Consider the following 23,776-nt stretch of genomic DNA (forward strand, 5'->3'; position numbering starts at 1 on the left):
GTGAGACAGCGCTGCTGTATGTCTGAATCAACGGAGGGTTAACAAGGAAACAAGACAGTGGCTGACGCTCTAAAGGCTCTGACTCACCGATGAGCAGGTTAAAACCAAATATATATGATTTTATAGTGACCTCTCTCCCACACCCAGTGCTCACCCTGCATCTTTCTCAGCCCCCTGGCCATGCCACAGGTGTAACGGGGTGGCTTTGAACGGGACATGCTACAAGTTCAGGGTGGACAGGATAAACCCCAAAGCTGGCTTTCTATAACACAACAGGTTACAAATAGGTGGATCAGCAGTTCCTTTGCTTACAGCAGTGGTTTGGAGCCTGAGACCTAGGAACCACCTCCCTTTTCCACTAAAAAAGTACTTGCCCATCACTCAAAGAGAGGTGGTGAGTCGCTAGGCTGAGGATGGGGAGCAGGGCAGGGCTGGGAGCTGCAGCACCGGTGAACCCTGCAGCTCGCCAAGCTCACCATGGTCCAGCTTTGCAGCAGATTTGGGGGACATGGTCCAGCGTGTAACAGTAATCCCCCGCTGCTATAGTCTTGCAATCTCTATATAACCAATAACTAGTCTTGCAATCACCATGTGAACTTTACAGAAAGAAGATTCACTTATCAGGGCTTTATTTGGGTATTTTTAATTCTGCCAGAGCAGGGAAAGCCCACCTACCTGGCCAAGCACCCCCACATTCTCACTTGGCACCACCAATTCATCACCCTCTGGCAGCCACCACCTTCTCTCAGCACCCAGCTCCGCTGCGGTCAGGGAAGAAAAAATGCTTCCTGCCGCCCCGCGCTTTCGAAGATACGAAGCAGGCAGCGTCCCCGCTCGCCGGGTGGGCAGGGCGGCCGGCAGCACCGCAGAGGTGCGAACCCCGCCAGCCGGCTCGCTGCAGGCAGGTGTCAAATCCGGAGTCCTGGGGTGCGAAGCCGCTGCACGCAGGCTCTTGAAACCAGGTGTGTCACAGAGACATGACTGCTCAAAGTCTAAAAGCAGGGAGGTTTTGTCACTTTTTTTTTTTAATTTGAGTTTTTTCTGCAATCTGTTCATGTGTGCCTTTAGTCTTGCTGCAGGTTCCCAGGACAAAGGCGTGGGATGGGACAGGCACGTGGAATGACGCACCTCCCATCCCAAGTGACAGCGGAGGGACTTGACATCTGGAGAGACAACTCCTGACCAAAGCACCACACTCAGAGCCAGACCATCTGGATGGAAAGCAGCACCATGACATCTCCATCCTCCTCCAGTGCCCCACGAAGCCAAGCAGCAAAGGGATCACATCAGGTTTGGGATGGGGGGAAGCAGCTGGAGAAATGGATGCTCAGAGTCACATCCGAGCCCAGGCGAGGCTGGCTCTAAGCGCAGGAAAGGAGGAGGGCTGCTGCCTTAGCTGAGCTTTTGTCCCAGCTGTTTATCGCTCCCAAGCCAGTGCCGAGAGAAATAGTTTTAAGCAGCATGAATGAAATTGCAACGCAGCAGGCTTCACAGGGATGCTGCCTCAGTCATCAGAGAGTTTCACGGGAAAGCGAAACAAAAAATCAGTGTGCAGCTTAAAAAGAAGAGCTGAAGGAAAAGAAAAAGCACACAGGCAGCATCTCAGGCCTCCCCTGCGAACCCGAAACACAGGCAAAACAGCAAGGGATGGAGATGTCAGTCTGTCTGCCTCGAGGAATTCATCACTCAACACCTCTTGGCGACCTCGGTGGCTAAGCGGCACCCGGCCATCCTGGCGGCGCCTATTTACCGAGCCTGCACAAAGCCCTGGTTTTGAATCAGGTCCTTCGCTCATCGCCCCAAGCCTCGTCCTAGAAAGGCATTGTCCCAGAGTCCCCTCCTAAAGCCAAACGACTCGTGTGACAGCAGACAGGGCTTCTCCCAGCTTCTCTTTCTGCTGCTTTTCCATAGCAAGCAGCCAGCAAAGCATTCCTGCCCGCAGGCTGCCTGCACCTACCTGGCCATGGGTGAGGACACGTGCCTGTGCTACCGGTGGAAGCTGCTCTTGCTTCAGCCCTCTGCCTCCAAAAAGGAACTTAACTGTTTCTTCTATTTGCCCTGAAGGAAAGGTGGTTTGGGCACAGGTTTATCCCAACCTGTAAAGCTATCATGACCTGCCTCCAATTAGAAATCACAGCAATTATGCAGAGGATCATTTAGCGGCACAATTAGTATCTGTTTCTGCAGCAGAGATGAGACAGACTGGCAGCGGTGTCCTCTACGGAGGAGTTTTCTTTGTGGGTTTTTCGGCTGCTGTGAAGTGCTCCCTCATTCCCTCAGGCTCTGCTCAGCTATACATTTCCATTGCTGTCCTATATATTTGCAGGACAAAGAATTAGCTCCCTTTATTCAGGGATCTGCAAATTCTTTGCAAGCCTTAATTTAAGCCTCTCAACAAGCCTGAGAGGCAACTCTGTAGTCTTAGCAGTTTCTTTCTGCCTTACAGATCAGCCCACTAAGACTGGTGTCAGCTCCATGTGTTATCAGGCAACCTGGAGTAAGTTCTGAATCTAAAAATGCCGCGTTACCTCCTTTCTGCTGAATTACTAGAGCTTGCACTCTGCAGCGTACGCTGTATGCCTTTTGCCCGCTCTCCGGTGCCAGGAGAAGCCAGACGATACCTGCCAACGTTTCTGGAGCAGCTTAAGCCACCAAACCAGACTTGTAACAGATGAACACTCTATTCAAGGACATGGTGTTTTGACCTGGTATGAGGAACCTTACTGTCGGGTTTTCTGCATTGCCAAGTCACGGACTAGGAGGAAGGATAAACAACTCCAACAACACAAGATATCCACAGCAGAGCCAGAGCAGAGCCCCAAGGCTGAGTTATAGTTGCAACTGCCAGAACACATATTTCTCTGTAAGCAGGAGAAACAATGGTCACTACAAAACTCATGGAAACCAAGAAGCATCTCTTCTACTACCTTCAATAAGCTTAAAGTAAGATTCTCTGATAGGTGGATAGCTTTCACCATGCTCAGAATGTGAGCAAACAATGCAGGTCACACCACAAAGACTTCACCAGCAAAATGGAAAGTTCATGACCACGGTACCACTATGGCCCTTTGTGAGAGCCACACGCTCTGCTCACATGAGGATCCTTCGACTTGATCCCCAAAAGCTCTGAATCCCCAGATCTCTGTCAGTGGAAGAGCCAAAAAGGGGAAAGTTCAGAGGTTTTTATTTGTGTGGTATTAATAGATAAGGAAAGCAAACATACCCCGATAACCTCTTCCCTTGTGCACAGCAGTCTGAAGGTTGCCCCCATAGACAGGATGCACATTCTGTACTGAACGCCTTAAATTTGACTGGGTCTAGTTAAAAATAAACTCTCTGGGTCAGCAGTGCTCTGCTACAGTGACGTGTTCGAAAGCCCCAGTTTGCTCCCATTCCCCCCAGGAGCAGAACCACGTTTCCAAGGAAAGGCTAGACTAGGGGAGCCCTGGCTGGTCTGGCCCAAGGGCTCACAGGATTTCCCAGTTTTTTCACGCTAGTTGGTTAATTTTCAAGCTGAAAAGAATCATCATAGGCGAAGTTTGACTTCACTCCCTTGGGAAAGACCCACCCCGGCTTTCCACAAGGCCCCAGCCTGTTCATTTCCTGAGTGGAGCACCCAGATGGGCAGGTATCATTTTGGTTCACAGTTGACATCTGCATCCCTATCCAGTCAATAGATACAAAAGGGCAAAGGCTAATTCAGGGACTAGATAGCTTCTTTCAATTTTTTTCCCCCCCATCTCTGATAAAAACCGCACACAGACACAACAATTTAGCAATGATGTTAGGTGCAAACACCCCCCAGAGCAGCTACAACAGATAATTCTTCAGGGGCAGAATTAAAAGGTCTCTTTTATTAAGTTCCCAGAGGAGAAATGCTTTTTGGACGGTGACTCCTGCTGGAAAGGTGAAGCCAGCACAGCTACGGACCAGGCTTTGGAGAGCAGGGATGTCCCCACACTGGCATGCTGGAAGGGACTGGCATTATCCCCATCACCAGGACTTGCACAGCACTTTCCTCTCTAGCTGCTCTTGGGGGAACCACTGGACCCAAAATACATTGGCCATTCCTTCTGCAGCCTCCTCAGACAGAAGTGCATGTGAAACACTAGGGGCCAAGTGGCCTAGTGGAACGTTACTCCCTCTCTGCGAGATACCACAGAGTTTTCCCACACTAAAGCAGCATGTTCTTGGCTTTGGTTTCTGAAAGTCTGCAGTGATGTACCACATTTCAGTTTGGCACCAGCTGGAAGACAACCGTTTCACTCCTTCGGTTGAAGAGCACGCTATAGGTATGCATGCCATCTCGACTCAGCTTCCTGTTGGTTTTATCTTCCAATCATCAGGGAGGCATACAAATACAATTTACATGCCAAACCATCAGCTCTGCATTGGCAAGTCCCGTTGTTGTTCAAGGATCCTTTTCACGCTCTCCACAATGGTCCATACTTCTGCCATGGCACCTCGACCTGCAGGCAAAACCACACAGTGAAACCCAGGTCCCACAGAGACAGCACAAGGCACGTGCTTCCCCTGTCCCACCACCTCTCTTCTCCACACGCTGCACTGCTGCGGAAAATTAGATGCACAATAGTGGCACAGCACAGCAAAGCTCACCAAGTATCCCCATGTGTTTCCTCATGACTCGCCCAACAGAAAGCAACTGTGGAGGCCAGAGGATCTGCTCAGTCCACCTGGTTCTGCAGGGGTTTTGTGGCACTGTTGAATGCCATCACAGAAGGAGAGCGAGAAGAGTATTCATCCTAACTTAGTTTGGCTCATAACTCAGAAGTCTAAACAGGAGCACAAGCTCCTCAGACAGTCAATTGAGAGAGGCAGGAAACCTCAGAAGGCAACTCATAGGACCTTAATAAGTACCTCCTGTTCTGAATCATCTCCAGAGGTGTCTGTGTCTAATCCTTGACCGCACAGGGAGTTACTATCATAGCTCATGCTGCCCTGGGGACAAGTGTGCAGAAGTGCCCCAAAAAAGTGTGTGGGTAGCAAAATACCCTATTTCACCTCCTTTCTCCAGTGTAAACATTGTGTGTGTTCAGCATCTTTTTGAAATGGCCTTTGCCTATAAAAAAAGACTTGCTGAATTCATACCATTCCCATGACTGCAGTTAGGCCCACATTAGAGAAAGCTGTCCTGGATTCACACCAGCTTGAATCTTGGGAGTAATTCTTGGAGAAGACTGAGTGCTAGACAGAACAAAATGTAAAAGCTTTTCCTTCTGGACTGGTTAGTTGCCAGATGAACATCTAATCTACACTGTGCTGTTGCTTCCCTCTGAAATACTTTTTAAACTTACGTTCAGAATTTCAAGGCCAGAGATCATTAAATCATCTTGTCCAACCTTGTGTACTGAACTCAGCACTCAGAACTCAGTCCATTCACTCCTGTAATTTGCTTGGGGCTGGGGAAAGATACTTCTCCCACCAGCATTTGTCTCCCTTGGAAGACTGAAAAGACGGGTTCTCTATCGATCTTTTGTCCTGCTGGCTAACTGCTCTAATAATTTAAAATACGTGCCTTACTGGTCATCAGAAATTAGTTCTGGGAGGTTCTGTTTTCCTCTTTTTTCTGGTCTGCTTCCACAGCTGGATTAGCAAGCACACACATGAACAGCTAAACCAGCAGCCTCCAAAGAACAGTAATGACTTGAAGGCAGGCAAGAGACAGAGGGGAAGGGGAAAGGCCATCCTGACCAGCAAGGAGAGGTGTTCTCTTGTGGGCAGATCACAGCCCTGAATCTGCCCAGCCCCTAAGTTTTCCAGTACAGGTGAGCCACGCAAGCCTTGTCTGGGACAGAAGTTGTAATTGGATATAACTGAGGATTTGTGAAGAGGAACGATTCTTTTGGAAGGTCAAGAAAATTGGGTTTCTCTGCAAAGTAAGACTCATTCACCACTATGCCTTTTTCAGACCTGTAAATCCCAGGAGGTCTGAAGCATCCTGTGGACAAGCTGCAGGCAGATTTGGGCCCTTCTGATCTCCTAACCTCAAGGAAAGGAGCTGCAGCTGACAGGTCCTGCTAAACAAGAGAAATTCCCTGACTGCCTCTGCATGGTTTGGCAGAGCTATACCCTTCGAGAACATTTCCAAGGCCTGCCTTTGTCTTCCACCACCCACTTCCTCAACATCTTTGGCAATTCACAGCTGGATTTTTAGGTTTAGAAGAGCAAAATCTTGCTAAGCAGCCTGTCTTGCAGTACAGCTCATGCCTACAGGTAGAAATCTTCCAGTGTGCCAGGCTCTAGAAATCCAGCCAAGGATGAAGACACTAGCAGTTTGGAAACGTTTTTGCAAAGGCAGATTACTGCAGGCCCACGTGTGGTACAGCACCTCTCAAAGCTCTCTTTATATCATGGCACATGGATACCATCAAGACCAACAGCTGGTAGCTTACATTTAACTATCCAATCAAGGAAACATTTTGTCAACTCAATTTGTTATTTTAACTTGCTTTTAGCTGGACTCTATGTCTAAAAACACCCACTTATGAAGGAAGAAAAATTAATCAGATAAAGCTTGTAATGCAGAAACTCAGTGGCAGTCAGGATCTGGCCCATTTCAGGTGAGACCGGCCACATGAGTTGAGGAAGGTAAACCTCTTTTACAGCAAGACAAACCACAATGTCAACAGACAAAACTGGTGCAAACTGAATTTCTTTTCTTCTGCACCAGATGTGTGAGCTTTGCTACCTGCTGCTTGAGTGGAAGCTGGGCAAGCCCCTTTGTGCACGAAACCCACAAAACCGAAATGAGTGTGGAAGAAGAGGCCTTGGGGTGAAAGGCCTGAAAAATGAGGGGAACCAAGGAAAAAGTCAGTGGTGGAGACAGTCTTGGGTCTTCAGAGACCTGGAGTCCATTACTGCTGTGCTGGTTTTGGCTGGGATCGAGATAATTTTCTTCACAGTAGCTAGTATGGGGCTATGTTTTGGATTTGTGCTGGAAACAGTGTTGATAACACAGGGATGTTTTCATTACTGCCAACCAGTGCTTACACAGAGTCAAGGCCTTTTCTGCTGCTTCTCACGCTGCCCCACCAGTGAGTAGGCTGGGGGTGCACACAGCTGGGACAGCTGACCCCAACTGACCAAAGGGATATTCCACACCATATGACATCATGCTCAGCAATAAAACTAAGGGGGGCAAGTTGGCGGGGGGGCTGCTGTTCAGGGACTGGCTGGGCATCAGTCGGTTGGTGGTGAGCAATTGTTTTTATTTGCATTACTTGTCTTTCTTGGGTATTATTTCTCTCGCTCTGTTATTTTCCCTTTCCTTACAATTTTTTACTATTTCAATTATTAAACTGTCTTTATCTCAACTCACAAGTTTTCTCACTTTTACCCTTCCAATTCTCTCCCCCCATGCCGCTGCAGGGGGAGTGAGTGAGCAGCTGGTGGTGCTTAGTTGCCATCTGGGGTTAAACCACAACAACTGCTTTGCCATAATTTTCCTACATACTGTCAGGAAAATCCTGGTGTTTGCCAACAGGAAAATCATGTTGTGAATTGACTCACAAATACAAGCGGAGTCGAGTCAGATGTGGCTACTTACTGCCCCAGCTTGGACTGCTCTTACAGTGCCATCCCTCTCCTACGAGCTCCTTCAGGAGTTTGTTCTCATAGTAGAGACAGCTGAACTGAGTATGAAGCAGTTCCCAAATGACTGCTGGTGTAATGAGGTAACTCTGATCAACGCTGGTTTACTTCACCATTCTGAGCTACAAACCACAGCAATTCACATGCTGCTTCTCATATGGCTCACACATCCCTGTCGCAAGGGCAGCAACCCCCAGGAAAGGGGCAGGGCAGAGCAGCAGAAGGTGGAAACCGTTTTCAACATCCAGCTCTATTCTGTTTGTGCTGGTGAGTCAACCCATGTGGCCCTTTTGTATCTCAGATCCCCATCTGTGAAACAGGGATGACAACAACACAGCTCTGCCCCAGGTGCAGGAACCTGCAAGAATAAGCACATTACCCATTGAGAGGCATTCAGCTGCTTACTACAGGAATAGAGATCCTATATATGTACTAAAAGAGATGAAAGGAAAAAATAAAGGACAAAGAACCTATGCCAGATGGCCTTTCGACTTCTGCCAAAACGTCTGTGCAGAATGACCTCTTCTGGGCGTTTTCCCTTAACATTATTACAAGTATGTAAGAAATTTGATGTAATCAGGTCTAAAATCCCAGTGGAAGCATAATTGTCAAGGGTATTTCAATTGATGCCTGAGTTACATGACTACACTTACCTAACTGTAAATATTTCTTAGTCTTCAGCTCCAAAAAAACATTCTCTAGAAGCACTGCATCTACCTAAGAATTCAGAAACTAAGCCAGCCTAGAATTTAACCATGAAGAACATTTTAACATCCTGTCTTCGCTACAGACTGTTTATTGAACTATCTGACAGAGCAGTTAAAATCCTACTAGAGTTGGGCTTGTTAAACAAAAAGTATGAGTATACTACTGTGCAGGTAATAGCACATTTCCTATTATGGCTAGAACTGGTGACATCTTACAGACAATTTGTCCAAGAAAATTTTGATAAAAAGTGAATCCATTCATCCAAATTGCTTGTATAAAAACCCTTCTCAAAACCCCCCAAAAGTCAAAATACCTCCATTTAAAGCAGCTCCTAAAATACAAATGAGACCATTTCTTAGCATTTCTTAGTACTGCAAGTTAAGTCTTTTGAAACTGAGTGTGACAGCTTTCCCTACCCCCCTCTTACACTTCACAGATAAGTCTGATGTCAAAACCCCAAATCAAAACTCGACTGGGAAGCTGAAAAGTAACCCAGGCAACAAACAACAACAAATGTTAAATGCACATCCAGCTACACCCTCAGCCACGTCTGCAAAGCGCTTATTTCTCACTATCGGCTCTTGGGGATAAGATATTATCCCTCTGTTACAGATGAGGAACTGAGGCATGATGAAAACAGCCCACAGTCACAGTAGAGGGCAAGGTCAGGACACCCAAATCCCAGGCTGATAACACTCACCGCAAAGCCTTCCTTCTCTTTGATCTACTCTCTTCTTGAATGAGTATTTCTTTTAAGTATCAGGCCTATCTAACGGCTCATTTGAAAGCCTGGCTTGGATGGTCTCTTAAGACTACTTAAAAATTAATGAACAAGAATAATAGATATCAGCTAGCATAGGGCAAAGCTTCAGTTTGTTTGTATAAACCCTGACAGTGAGCACCTGCTCCCCACAGTCCAACATCTTGAAGGCCACAGGCAAAAGAATGCGCATCCCTTCAGGATAAAAGCAGCACTTGTGCAGGAAACCAGTCAGAAGACATGCAAAAGGACTGACCTTCATCTCCACACACTAGTTTCTTCACCACACAGGGGATCTCTGTGTAGCCAAAGCCTTTCAGCTGCTCCACCTGCTGAGCTGTGATGGGATGTTCCCACATGGCTGTGTTCATAGCTGGGCAGAAGAGCAGAGGTTTGCTCAGATCCCAAGCACGGATCACACAAGTCTGCAAGAGAAGCCAAGAGGTTCAGCTCTGAGATGGGTTGTCTTTCCTCATTCCTTCTCATCACTTTGCTGCAAAGAAGCACTTTCCCAGCCCAGGTGTCATTAGAGGGCCAAAAGCCTCAATCTGTCAGTGCAGCTGGACTAATCCACAGGCAGATCCACAAGGCTGCTACTGATTTGTATTACATTCTGGCAAAGCTCATCTCCGACAGGCAAGAAAGATGAGGGAGGCTACAAAGAGGATAGATCCCATCCTACTCCGGCTCGGGGCCAAGCAAGCAGCCCAACTGCTGGAGCAAACCAAGCTGGAACACGATGCATGCAGACTGCCAGCCCATGTGGGAGACCTAGAGAAGCTGAGGGGTGGCCACAGATCATATCAGCTATAGAGAAATCCCCAGGCAACACTTCAGATAAACCAGCTGTAGAGCTAAACACCAAAGTTGGCAAGTGAGTCTTTTTTAAATGATATGCCAACTCCGTAACTCCTCACACGGGAATCACTGCTGCTTCCAGGATACAAACAGAGGATAACACGAACACATCTGGGCTGTTGCAGAAGATGCTGGCAGACTACAAACCATCTAGCAGCTCCTGCGTGCTACAGGGAATCATATCTGACTCCTCAGTAATACAGAACTTCCAGATAACCCAGTATCACCTCATCTCCTTAAAAAGATAAATGCTGGTTGCTCTTAATGCAATGTCCATCAGTTTCCCTAGGCCTAGCAGCATTTGAATCATGCAAAGGGAGCTTCCCAGGTAGCAACGGTCCCTGGTGCAGGGTGTCTGCTCAGATTGTAGAGCACTTATGAGAACTCTGCCCATCCTTTTTTATGCCCTGTGATTTGAACCCTTCCCAGCACAGGAAAGTCTGCTAGAATCTGTTCTAACTTGCCAACCAGCGCCTCCAGCACTTGCTTTCCTTTGTTGGAGCTACCTCTTACCTCCACAAGGCTCTCCGATAAGACTGCCAGGGGTTTGTAAAGCCATGCATCCCTAACATCCTTCCTGAGCTCTTCCCCCTTCTACCACCATCACATCTATAGTCCTTCTGGGTCCCCTTGGTACAAGATACTGCTTGTCCCTCCCACAGCTCTTTCTGGCTTTCCTCAGATCTCCAGTGATCTGCTCATACAAATGAGAGCTGTTGCTCTGGTCGTACTTTGTTCATTTGTATGCGCTCCCTCTTGCCTGAACAACTAAGTTGGTCATGCAGGGCTGCCCGGCCAGAGCTGACATGCTGCCCTCCGTTCCTCGTTCTAGCCTCCTTGCCTTACTGAAGGGTAATGCACCACAGCAACATTTGCTGATCTGCAGCTTCCTGGCAGATCTTTTGGGTGGTTAATGCTTATGACTTCTCCTAATAAAGACCTAATGCCTGGACACAAAGCATTCAGCCCGCTGAAGGTCCCCATCACCCAACAGAGAAGCACACTCTCTTTTAATACACTCTTCTGATCAGCCTTTAAGCCAGAGCACTTTTAATACCAGAGAAACAAGCCTGAACAAGCAAAATCCCCTGTAGCTGAAACTGGAAGGTAGGTAAGTGTGAGCATGTTTGAATTTCTGTGCTATGCAGTTAGGTGAGGGAGGAGGTGAGGCAGCAGGAAGTAAACAATTTTATCTGATCTCACAGGTGTCTTTCCAGATTGCATCTAAAAAATGCAGACAGGAACTCAAAAGTGAGGGCAAGTGTGCATGCGCACGCATGTGTGTGTACATGCATGACGGAGAGAGGTTGGAGGCAGAAAGAGAGAAATACCGCCCATCGCAAGAAGCGGGAAAGGCACAAAGCAGAGACTGGGAAATAATGGAAGAGACTGACAGAGCCGAGGAGTGGAAAGGAATGTAGGTCAGGGAAGGAAAGAACCACTGTTTGAGAAGGAATAGGGGAACCATACCGGAGGAAGAGAGACAAAAGCATACAAAGCAGGAGCAAAACATGCAAATCTCACTGTTCTCAATGCTGTAGAAGCAGCAGAGTTTCCATGAAAGAAAGGTCAGACAGTTTAATGCTGGGAGGTGAGAGAACTCTCAGGAAGAGCTCCAGTTACTCACCAGCAGGTTGTCACAGATGCCATTTGCAAGCTTTGCCAGCGTGTTTGCATCAAGAGGTGCCACCAACATGAGGTCAGCCCACCGTCTGAGCTCGATGTGCAAGACTGGGTCTGAACGGCCTTTCCACAGCTGTGGATGAGACAAGATCCAGATTACCAAACCCTCACAATGAACGCTGTGAACAACAGGCACTTTATCAATCCCACATTAGTAATCACCATGTAAGTTTAGGGGGAAAGAATTATTCTCACATCAAGCAAGATCTGACAGCACGGGGAATCAGGGACTGCAACCACAGTGCTCACATTTCTGACTTCCCTCCTCCTCCAGTGAAGGCCGTGTGCAGCTACGTTTAGGAAGCACATTTAACAGATGGCACGTATCTGCTTGGTGCTCTACAAACTGGTATCCTTTCCCCACAAAGACAACAATTCACACGTCCAACAGCCACAGATTTCAACTCACAGGAAAGAGCTTTCCCCATCCACATCATTCCTCAGCTTCAGAAACATTCCTAAGAGCTCCCTCAACATGTAGCACATCTGAGTGGGGAAAAGAGCTCCATCCTACCAGCTAACTGAAGCCAGACAGGACCAAACCAGGGCTCACATTTCCTGAGGAACCCATGTGATTTAGAATCTCTCAAGTGATTATTTCTATTATCACTAACACTCTGAGTTGTTCAAGAGAGTCTTGGTCTTTTAAGAGTGCAGTTAACTGGGAAAGTGTCGAGAGAAGCAGCAAACAACATCAGGTGCTTAATCCCCAGAGGACACACACAACCACAGGCCATCAAGAGGTGCATCAGGGCCACAAACTGTTCCTTCTCTGAGTCACTGGAAACCACAACAAAAAGACAGCATCCGGAAAGCTGGTGCTTCCTGACACCTTTCCCAGCTCCTCCACTCACTTCTATTTTTTTTCTAGAAGCACTGAAAATTTAGTTTTATTTTCAGAATAAAGTCTCTCACAAACACATGCTGAGCGGGCTTATTTCCCACTCTTCTGTCAGAACAGCACATTATAAGGGCTCCATGCCTGCTTTTCAGTGTGCCAGCAGACCTCAAATCCTGACCTGCTTCTCTTCTATCACCCCACTGAGGGTTCCTCAGAAATAACTTTGCCTGGAGCTGTAGCACCCTGGGACCCAGCAGATCTCCACCAATTTCCTAGACCAGCCAGAAAGCTTCCTGGCCATTGCCATCAGCACGCCTCTCCACATAAAAACAATGCTCACGTATGAATGCATTGGCAAGAGTACTGGTAAAGAGTAGATCACCTTGTACTCAGATCAGTACTGCAAAGTAGAGATAAAATGTATAGAAAAACAAATGTTGATGTTTATACAATGAACCTCTCTATACTCAGGGACTCTCAAAGCATGTCAGCAAAACTGTAGTCAAGAGAAAAAGCCGTTTTACAGAGTCTAGAGATGTTCACAGCCCTGACAATGGAGCTATCCCTTACTGAAATGGCTCTTCTACGCAAGCACACGAGCACAGATGCGGACACCTCTGAGATAAACACCACTTCCACCAGGAGAACCTCTCTTTCTTCCAGCCACCAATTACACTGGTGCACAACATCTCCAGGTACTGGCCTTCCTCTGCATCACTACACCAGGGTGGCCCTACCAGCACAAGGTTACCCAGTCAGACAGCAGGCTGAGTTTTAAAGCAGTGTGGGTAGTTTTGTGAATGTCAGCGATGTCTGCAGATGTTAGGGAGAATTAAGCTGTTGCCTTCGTGACACATATGACTCATGACAAGCACCAAACACCCTCACTGTGACTCTGCAGTGGCTTTCTTGACATTTCCTAACACTCCTCTCAGAGCTGCAGATAGCGGCTGAGCCCAGGGTGGCGAGAGACCACTTCTACCCTCATTGCCTGCTGCAAGTCTGCTAGGGCAGTACAAAATCCTCCGGTACAGTCAGGGCAGCCTCTCTTTTCTTCCTCATTTACAGCATGGTTGGAACAACATTCTTTGAAAGCCATATTCCAAAGCATACATTACTAGAACAAAGAAGTGAGTTTTGGCCCAGGATCAAAAAATAAATGTGGTCTCTTGCAAAGGAACTTAGAGGAACACTTCTATTTGCTGTTCAGCACTTGAACAACTGAGTGAATCTCCCAGGGAGCCTGCTTTTTTTCCTGAAGCATGACCCATTGGACATCTGCAAGTAGAAGGCATGAGTGCATGACAGAACTACTTGAATTATAAAACATGTGGCTAGTGGGGACAGGACAGAAGCCCTTGCAGTCTCCAAAGGAAGCACAACTCACCTGCCATTCATCTTCATCACTGTAGAGGGTGACAGGAATCTCCTGGGCACTGTAGAAATGCTTTGCTCTCTCAGTAGTCACCACCTTCACTTCGAGCTAATCAGAAAAGAAAGAGAAAGATTAATAGTTAGACCTGAGGACAATCCTGTAAAGCTGGGTAGAGGAGGAAGGCTCGAGCAACAAAGATTTTGAAAGCTGTGTGGATTCTCAGAGGACTTTTCCCTACTATGCACATGTGCATAACTGCACCTATTCACAGCTGAAAGGCCAGGCCACTGCGGGTGTTCACAGGAGCCAAAGACTCATTTCACTGCCACCCTAAAACAGGCAGGTGATTAGTCACAGCCTGACAAACATGGTCACATGGCCAGTTCACAGCGGGGACAGCAGAAAGGACAGAGCAGGTCAGAATGAGATGCAGTTCTGCACAGAACTTCAAAGAGACAACAACAAGCAGCAAACCAAAGCTCTGTGAAAGATGCCCTTTAATCTCAAAAGACGCCTGCCAAAGGGAGTAGGAGAGCATCTTGCTTCAGTGGATTCCCTTAATCACAGCACAGAGGAGTGCTGAGGGGTGGCATGCCTACACAGCACTTGCAGGATCACTCTTCCCACACTCAGAGCCAAGAGGAAGCTCTCCGCCAAGAGAAAGCACAGTGCTGAGTGATCTGAAGTCCTGCTGAAGGACAACCTGGCTAGCTGAGGCTCAGCACCACCAGCGCAAAGCAAGCCCATCTCTGCTGCACAAGGCTTCACAAGGAAGAGTGGCTTTGGAAGACAGAGTATGACTTCTTGGTCAAATGGACCATGTTGTGCACCAATATGTCTCTTTCTGCCCCTGTCTCTCTCTCTCTCAATGATCTCCTGGTGACAAAGGTGGGGAGGTAGCTACAGACTACTGGATACTACTTTTTACAACCATGTTAATCAGACTTGCTCCAGCCAGAGGTAAAAATACCAGAAGCAAGTAAGGGTTGTGTCTTCCAGCTATCCTTCCTATCAAGGTCAGGTGTTGGAAAAAGGAAAACCTCTGTGTAGGTATGTTCATAGCATAGGGCTTCTGTGCAGCCAAAACAGTAAACCAGTGGCTTCCACAAAGGAAAGAGAGCCTGGGTGAAAGTATATGAAGGTTCTCTCCAAAATCTTAGATAAACCTGCCTGCCTTGTTGAAAGCCAGTGGAACTTGCAGTTATATGGTATATACTGGGGAAATCCTATCATGTCGCTTGGACGTTTATTTGACATGCACAGTCACGAGGTGCTGAGATGCCCTACAACATGAGATCCTTTCATTTCCTCCTGCAGAAATCTTAACAAGTGGAAAAGGGTTTTTTTTCCCTGGTTTCTACATGTCGCATGACCTGCTCAAAGCTGTAGCTCTGACAAATGTCACAAACAGCTGCTTGCCACACGCAGTGAAGCGGAGGTGCTCTGCACACACCGGGATCAGCCGCAAAGTAGAGCCAGTGTCAGACCGGCTCTGCGTGCGCTGATCACCCATGCGGCACATGCAATCATATTTCCATTTGCAATTCCTCCCAAGGATGTACCTTAAAAACAGCCAATAGACGGGCCAACACATGGAGGGAGTGCTCTGAAAAGACTATTAATGTGGAAGATGCACCTCAGGCCACCAATTACAGTGAAAAATAACCCTTTTCCTTGTTATTGGCCACTTTCAACCACTGTCTGCTCCTTCATGCAGTTCACAGTGCAACCCACTGCGTGGTTCTATTAGTCCAACAGAGAGATGGGGAGAAATCAGCCTCACCAACAACTCCTTCCCACTAGAAAACTGCAGCCCGAGGTACAAAACTGATGAAGCACTTGGTCTGCGCACTCTTGCTAAAACAGACTGCCGAAAACCTCCAACCTCCAAGAAGCTATCTTCAACAGCAGCGGCCGAAGTGACAAAACACGTTAACCTATCTCCCCAACACTATCTATCTGACTGGGAATGGAGCAGTGTTGATTATCTGCACCCTACGTGACTTGGATAACAGCTTGGAGCAGTGGAAAATCCCAGCCTTAGCATACCGTGGTCTTTGGTAATTTTTCCCATTTCCTGAAGAAAAAGTAATGGGAAAACATAGCACATAACACCAGTATTTGGTACTATATGTTTGGTTCTTTGCCTCTTCTAAATGTCTGCTCTTTTTCAAGCAACACTAGCTTGGAATCACAGCTGTGTTTCTAGTGCTTTCGAGTGTGAAGATCATATTCACAGCAATTAACTATATTGTTTCCATATTAACCTCACCTCACAGGAAGCTGTTTGGAGCCAAGTAGCAACACCTGCAAAGGTGCTAACGCTGCTCTCTGCTATGCTGTGGGCTTCAATGAGGTGTTAACCTCACAGTCTGCAAGATACTATTTATTTGGTGATTTTAAAGAGCAATATGCAGTCTAAAGGAGCATGTTTGCTCTCTGAAATGGTACCAGTAGGCCAGGTCTGCATGAAAAGCTTTCAGCAGTAATGTTTGTTAGTGGTATTCTTATTTTACAGTTAGCCATAATGATACAAGGATTTTCAGGTGATCCAACTCTACCTACCTTATGGCATATCTTGTTACTTGCTACTTCAATTGTCTAGAAAATTTTGAATAATGGCACAAGAAATACCCTTGTAAGGCTAAAGGATACACAAAAATCCCTAAGAGACAATCTGCTTTTAAAAATTTTTTTTTAGATAGTTTCATAACCATCTCTGGTCTTAAAAAAATGCCTACTTCTTCAAAGCATAAGCCAAGGAATAGCTGGCTATCGAGTACTGCATCTAACCCACTACAAGCTAGAGCATACCAGAAGGGCATGTTCAAGGACTCTGAGTGGTGGTGACCCCACCACTCCCCCAAGAAACTCTATTAATTAGAACTCTATTAGTTAAATGTTCTCCCTAATTAAGGTTTTCTGCTGGGGTGGGCTCCTGGATCCCTTGTTCTGAGCAAGTCCTTCAAGTCCCTCCAGCTACTTTGGAAAGAGATCAGTGTTCTCAAGATCACTTTAGCCTACATAGGTTTTTTCCTTCTATTTACCTGGCACAGCCTCTGTTCGCCTGTGGTTATATCTCTGCTTAAAGTCAGTCTAGCCACACTCAAACTCCTTTACAGGAGACAGTTTAGACTAGTTAAGAGTTCTTTTACTTGGACCACTTAAGGTAATTCTCCAGAATAAACTTTACTGCAAAACTGCTCTCCTGTGTTCACGCAATATTGTTGGTCTGTTAGAGGATTCTCCCGTCACAGCCGTTTCTGCTTGGAGTAAGGGTGTGTGTATGGGGTTTTTTCATACTTGCCCAGTTTTGACAGCAAAACCTTTCCCCATAGACCACGCTTCGGTAACAACTGCTGCAGAAGAAAATGAGTAGCTCCTCTGTTAAATGGCACCTACAAGCTGACATAGAGGCTACCTGGCAGGAGTGCAATTAACTTACTTGACAATGTGATTTAAACCTAGAAGTTCAGATGGCATCCTGTAGCTTCAAGAGCAATACACTTCACCCACAGAAAAGTTTGCTGTTAACCAATACCCTGCCAATGTGATTTTTGTCATTATACTCCTGCCAGGCCATTCAAAAATCCTAGGAATCAGCCTGAGACAATGTGTGCGAGTGTAGCACAACCACAAGAGTTACCCACAGTGTCCTGACGAGGCACTATGTGCTGTCTCCCCATAACACCAGGTGCAAGGGTAATAACCTGAAAGGTATAAGCTGATGCTGTATAAATTTCCTAGATCTTCAAAGAGGTTAAACAAAAGGCAGTAAGATGTAGTCACATCCATTACTACCCGCAAGGAGATGTTAAAGTTTAATGAGCACAAAATCACACTGCCAAGTTGTTCACCAAGGATTATTTTAGCCAAAACATCAATTTAAACTAACCACTCCCGTTTCAAGCCTCTGACCACATCTCCTTTGGTATCAAAGCCTTCCTCTGCTCCTGCCCTGCTTCCACCGATGACTTTTTAAAGTTCTGTTCCATCAGTAAAGAAATTGATGCAACAGGCTTGTGCAGGACTTAAACTCAATAGAAAAGTTACACTGACTCAGCAGGCTTTAGGTCAGGCCGTGAAATCACATCAGAAATGAGTAAATAAATAATTTTAATTAACAAATTAAGTACCAGAAGCTCCTGGACTGGATACTTCACTTTCACTTTTTATGCAAAAAAAGCCTAAAACCAGTGGGCACACAGCCTGCAACAGATGTCACAGAACCTATGGGCCTTCACAGAGAATTCAGGTCCAGCCATCTGCAGTTTTTAATTATGAATCAAATGCTCAGAGAGAAGGAACACGTTTAACCTAGATTCCTGGAGTGGATCACTTGCATTCCTCCTGTCACCTGCAGAGAAGGATGTTCCAAGCACCAAGCGCAAAGGAAAAGAGACAACAGTGTCAATCTGAGAGACAGAGGATTGGAAGATGCATATCCTGCACCCCTCACTAACAAGAACACAACTGCTGGAGCTGGCCCTGGTCTTGTCACACCCGTTCCCTGGCATAATTTGTCTCTGGCCCTCTCATTCCAGGCTAGGACCTTTGGCCTCACTAATCACTTCAGGTCAAGTAATAAATTAACTGAGGCCCTTCTTTGCAACCCACAATGCCAGCCCAACCGGCAGAACAGGCACCCCACAGCTTGCCACACCTTCAGTACTCTTTCCAGCTTGGATATCAACATCAATGAGATATTTCAGAGTTAATCGAGGATTGCACCTCTTCTGACTCTGTGTTAATGCATCTACAGGTAAAACCTCCTAAATCATCCAAAAGGATGTTCATTAAGCAATCTAACTAATATATCTGGATACGTAAATGCACCCTCTTGCTCCTGCCACTCTTTCATTTCACTGCTCCAAAACATTTGCTTCATTTCTTAAAAGCTAAAGGTTTTCTACTTTTTCCTCTAACTTTATTCTACAGCAAAAGTTAGCACATTTCCCTCCCTGATTCTAGTCACTAGTGGCCTCTGCTGGACACCTCTGTTTCGCCAGACAATAAACTCTAGTTAAAAAAAAAAAACCAAACAAAAAAAAAACCAGACACATACAGCAGCTTGTATTTTCTATTTCTGTTTTTACATGATCTGGTTTCCGTTTGTTGGTCAGACAGCAGCGCCCATCTTTGCAAACTCCACACCTCACCTATGGAAAACTGCAAAGTCCTAATTAGAGATTTCAAGTTCCAGAAAGCATCTACCTGTGCCTGTAGCCATACCTGATAATTTGACTGACAAGGACATATTCCAGAAAAAAAAACCAAAGCAAGGACCTATTCAGGTCCTATAGGTCCCAAGGACCTATTTGAGAGAATGAAGCAAGCTGAACTGAACAACGCTACTTTCTTATTTCAGATCTATAGGTTTGCCTATGGAAATATCCAGGAAGAGCTACTGCCCTTAAAACCCGATTTAAAGCTAACTCTTAAGTATAAAGAAGTACAAAATGATAGGAAAAAGTATTAATCTATTATTAAAAACAGGAGGATCCCTCCTCCAACAAATTTTCAAACTAAAGGGCTCAAAGCCAGAAGGAACTTTTCATTTCAACAGAAGCCATGCAGTCTCTCCTTGAGATGAGAAATAGGGTAACACCAGCTTTACAAGGATTCTCCCAATAGATTTACTCACAGCAGGGATTTTCAGCAATTCGGCGATGAGGAGAGGCAGCTTCAGGGCAGCCACACTTCCAGTCACACCCACCAGGACATGGGATTTTTTCTGCGTGACGGATGAGCTCTTTTCTGCAGGAAACCCTGGTTCTGGTGGCAAGAAGGGCTCCATGCTCCGATCAAACTCTACAAGCACAGAAAAACAAAGCCGCTTGACTAACAGTGCCTCCGACAGAGGCTAGCACAGCAGGGCTCCAATGCCAATGTATTCCCGAGGGCATGGATTTAAGCCTGGGCTATGCAGGACCCAGAGTAATTCAGTCCAAGGATGAACACTCAGACTCTGATCTGCAAAGCTCTCAAGCATCAGCAGACCTTTAAGCATAGCAGTAGTCTACTCCTCCCATTTAGTTACAATTTTATCTTGGATACTGGTAAACAGAACACTAAAACTTGCACAGGGAGGCCACAAAAGTGTTCTGGTAAAGCCCAATGCCCCCAAAACAAAGATATACTCTCACGCATTGAACGTGGTCCAGAATTTACAATAAATGTACCTTTCATGCTAACTGCTGGGAAGACATGCAACCCGCAGCTGAGTCGGTCTCCCTTCACACTCTCTGGTGAGTAATAAATGCAGGAAGACATTTTAATAATTAAAAATTTTGGAGCCCTGAGGCAAGCATTATCATCTTACTTCCTATTGTATCACTACGTGTTTACAGCAGCGCTAGAAATTACTCCCTAGCAGATAAGGTAAAAAACAAAACAGTGAATAAGACGCAGAACACAACAGCCACCGAGTGAAAATACCTTCTCAGGGACGCGAATGTCAGAACTGCTCGCTCCCCCAACGGAGCCGAGCAAAGCGATCTGCAGGCTGAGGCGGCCGCTTCCGAAGGCAGGCCGAGCAAGCAGCTTTAATTCAGATCTCCTGCCTCCTCCCAGCTTCCCTGCACCACTGCCGCACCGATAAATCACAAACGACTATTCTGGCGAGGAAAAGCATTCCTCCGCAGAATCAACGCAAACATCTCTGCTTAATGAGTAATTTGCAAAGAATAAATTCACTTCTTAAAAAATCTGAAAAATGTGTTTCCAGCAAAGACGTTACACTGGGATTCAATAAAGTTTGTTCAATGTTACCGACATCCGTGTTATTCGGAGGACGTTACTTGGAAGTGTTTTGGGTAGAACAAAAAGGAAGAAAGAGACGTTTACGTTGCCTTTATTTTCAGCACCAACTTGGACATTGGAGTGAGGGGGCTGGATTCCCGAGAGAGGGGAATTTACCCCTTCAGTCGCTCCCCGGGATGATTCAGCAGGGGGTTTAATTTAGGACCCTTCACAGGTTGATTCAGACCAGGCTTGTGCGGCAGGTGCACGTCAGTCCGACCTCTGCACTGAGACGCAGGAGCACAAACATCCTTTCTAACCTCCCGGCACCCATCAGCTGCAACACAACAGCAATACCATGTTCTTTTTCCACACTCTGCTTGGAATTAATATGTTTAACTCGGCCTGTGAGGTTTCTCAGTGTGTTTATATAAAATCGCTAGAACACGAGCACGTTATCAGCTTGAGCTTCTATGCACTGATTAGCAAGAGTAATTAGAGGCAAGGAAATCCAGCACGCATATTGGCTAGGCAATTTCAACGCTACTGCAACACTTTACATGTTTATCCATATCTAATTAAAATTAAGTTAACGCCATCACAGCAAGGAAAACATCCACTTCCCTTATGATTACTAAATGACAATTAACTCACTGAAGCATCCACATGTTAAAGCCTGGGGAATAGCGTGGGATTTCTTAATAGGCAGCTTTCAAAAAGAGCTATTAGCGATAAAACAAAAGCACAACATTCTGAGCCACGCTTTCCGCTTACCCAAACACAGCTCTGGAGAATCAGCTAAGAAGCCACGGGAAAGCAAGCAGTTTACAGGCGTACTTAGTTATTTTATTAGCTTTTAAACTCCACAGTTACGCTGAAAACAGCTTCAAAAGGCCGCTGAGGCAGAGAACAGACCCGAGAAACCCCGGAGATTTCCAAAACGTAAACAAGCAACATTTATATACCGGTAGAGGCACGACGGAGCCCGGTCAGGAGAGCGACAACCCCCTGAGCTCAAGCCTCGGCGACCGCAGGGGCCGGGCCGCGGCCTGCTCCCGCGGAGGCCTCGACCCGCCTCGCCATCACCCAGCAACGGGAGCGCGACCCCCCTGCGCCCCGGAAGGCGAAGGGCACGCTGGGAAATGCTGCCCCGCCCCCTCCGCCCAACGCTGATTGGTGCTGGTTGCGCATGCGCGCCGCGGCGGGCGGCAGACTGGGCGGCCATGGTGGCTGCGGCCGCCCTCCGCGCTGCCGCCGGCCCGGACACCCTCTGCCCGCCCCGGGGCCCTTCCCGCCGCCCCGCCGGCACCGCCAGCTCCCGGAGCGCTGGGTTTGGCCGGCTCCGGCTTCTCTGCTGGCGCCTCAAGCACTCACAGGCAGGCCGAGAGGGGGTGACAGGCCTTGCAGCGGGGGTGCTTCCTCCCCTTAGCACCCCGGTACCACCCGCTCCACAGCGCCGGGGAGCAAAAGCCTATGCGAGGGATCTCTGCAAGGGCAGGCAGGTGGTTTCAAGCTCCACAGAAAGCTGTTTAAGGGAGGATCCTAGCTCATGGCACGGTTTTAGAGATGTTGGAGGCCAACAGAAAACGCACTCCTAGGGGGGGGAAAAAGCGTGCGGAGGGAACAGGGTTGAGAAGAGGAGAGTGTCTGAGGGGTGCAGGGCCATTGGCTCCTCCCGCATCCCCACAAGGGGTGGTAGGCAGCAGCCACAGATGAGCCCAGGGAAGTGGTACAGACCTGGAGGAAAACCTTTCCTACAGGATTCAGGCAGCCGCAGAGAGCTGGCAGGGGGAAAGTGGGTTAGAGGACTGCTTGTTTATTGTCTGAAGCAGAAGCACGACAGATCTGGGGCAGCGTGTGGCAGGTGGTCCACAACGCTTCCCAGGATGCTCTCTGGGCATCCCCCGAAAGTTGTCAGCTACAAATAAGCAGCAAGAAAGGCAAGAGGCAGAGGGCTCTGCCTTGCCGACTCTGGGACATGAAAAGCAACACCAGGACCTCACTAAAGCAGCAGAGGCGATCAGTAAAACCTCAAGCGTGCTCTAGCCCAGAGCTGCCTCCTCACCCAGCCACAGGAACGCCCAGCATCGGCTCTCCCCCACTGCGGATCTGCAGGTTTCACAACCAAGGCAGCCCCTACCTAAAGCGGTCGCAGATTAAAAATGAGCGTGGTGAGAACAGGGGTATGGTATCCTGCCCAGCTTCTGCTGGCAGGGCAGGAAGGCTGGAGCCACTGGGACACGTTTCAGTGGTCAGCACTCACACGTTCAGGAGACACACCAGAGAGGAGGGTTAGATGCTGAAGCAGTGTCTGTTAGTTATAGCTTGTTACAGTTATTATTTATGCATCTTATTGTAAATGCAAAAGGTGAAGTCACTTAATCCATCATTTCTCAGACATGGATGACAGAGCATGTGATTTGGCATAGTAAGTTTTAGGCTAGCTATAAATGAATTGCACAATATTTAAACCTGATTAAGTACATAATAGGCTCAGCAAAGGATTACTTTTCTCCTTACATTTTATACATATATATATACACACACAGACAGGCATTTTATCATTAGCTGCATTTTAGTCTTGTCAAGAGACAACTGCCTACTGCAGAATGACTGAAGTGATACCCTTAAAAATGAAACTATTCTTGGTGTGCTTTGCTGGAAAAGAGAAGTTCCTCTTTGGGGTGATTCTTGTGGGTGGGAGTCACAGGCAAGCATCACCGGACAGCTAGAGGGGACGATGGGCGAGGGGCTGGGGACTCACACAGCTCTGGTTAGCTGTGGGCGTGAGCGGTGGCACGCTGAGCTTGTTGCCTGCAGCAGGCAGGAGATATTTGAGCCAAGGGGCCAGATCAGATTCTATTCGGGCTGCTTTTCTAGGACTTGGAGAAAAATTTGGCTTATTTAAAGTGCATTTAGAGTCTGAAAAGCATCTCTGAGAAGGAGCTTTCCCTACTCCTGCCCTGCAGCATCCATCAGCTCCCATTTGCGAATCGATCTTTTCCAGGGTCTGCCAGTCACCTTCCCCGGCTGCCACAGCACAAGAGGTGTTAGTCAGAGCTCAGCTGCCTCCCGCTAAGGTGCAAGATCATTATTTAAAGCCCAACCTCCCTCAACGGGGCAGGGAGTCCGGGCTGACAGGAGCAGGGATCTCTGCACCAGGAAAATACACGGCCATGTTTCACTGCGCTTTTTAGAA

At 47.2% G+C, this 23,776-nt stretch overlaps 1 protein-coding gene across 5 annotated transcripts; it reads right to left on the reverse strand.

Moving 5' to 3' along the window:
* Positions 1-3,834: 3,834 nt before the first annotated feature.
* Positions 3,835-21,700, reverse strand: PPCDC (phosphopantothenoylcysteine decarboxylase). 5 transcript variants are annotated; one of them, XM_072871023.1, is made up of 6 exons: positions 21,543-21,700; positions 19,481-19,647; positions 13,849-13,944; positions 11,565-11,693; positions 9,336-9,504; positions 3,835-4,469 (listed from the first exon to the last, which is right to left on the reverse strand). In XM_072871023.1, the coding sequence occupies exons 2-6, from the start codon at positions 19,631-19,633 to the stop codon at positions 4,381-4,383; spliced, it is 636 nt and encodes a 211-aa protein (XP_072727124.1). In that variant the 5' UTR covers positions 19,634-19,647; positions 21,543-21,700; the 3' UTR covers positions 3,835-4,380. The 5 variants fall into 5 exon arrangements, with proteins under 5 accessions (XP_072727124.1, XP_072727126.1, XP_072727127.1 ...); XM_072871025.1 differs by lacking the exon at positions 21,543-21,700 and adding an exon at positions 21,352-21,515; XM_072871026.1 differs by lacking the exon at positions 21,543-21,700 and adding an exon at positions 20,275-20,558.
* Positions 21,701-23,776: the final 2,076 nt, after the last annotated feature.

Source organism: Ciconia boyciana, chromosome 8, assembly GCF_034638445.1.
Source record: "Ciconia boyciana chromosome 8, ASM3463844v1, whole genome shotgun sequence".
Lineage (NCBI taxonomy): Eukaryota > Metazoa > Chordata > Aves > Ciconiiformes > Ciconiidae > Ciconia > Ciconia boyciana.

Coding starts and splice junctions, on each gene's coding strand:
- PPCDC (XM_072871022.1), bottom strand. Junction 13,945..19,480: donor AATTGCTGAAAATCCCTGCT/GTGAGTAAATCT, acceptor TTTTCTGATTAG/CTCGAAGTGAAGGTGGTGAC. Junction 11,694..13,848: donor GTGATGAAGATGAATGGCAG/GTGAGTTGTGCT, acceptor TCTCATCCACAG/CTGTGGAAAGGCCGTTCAGA.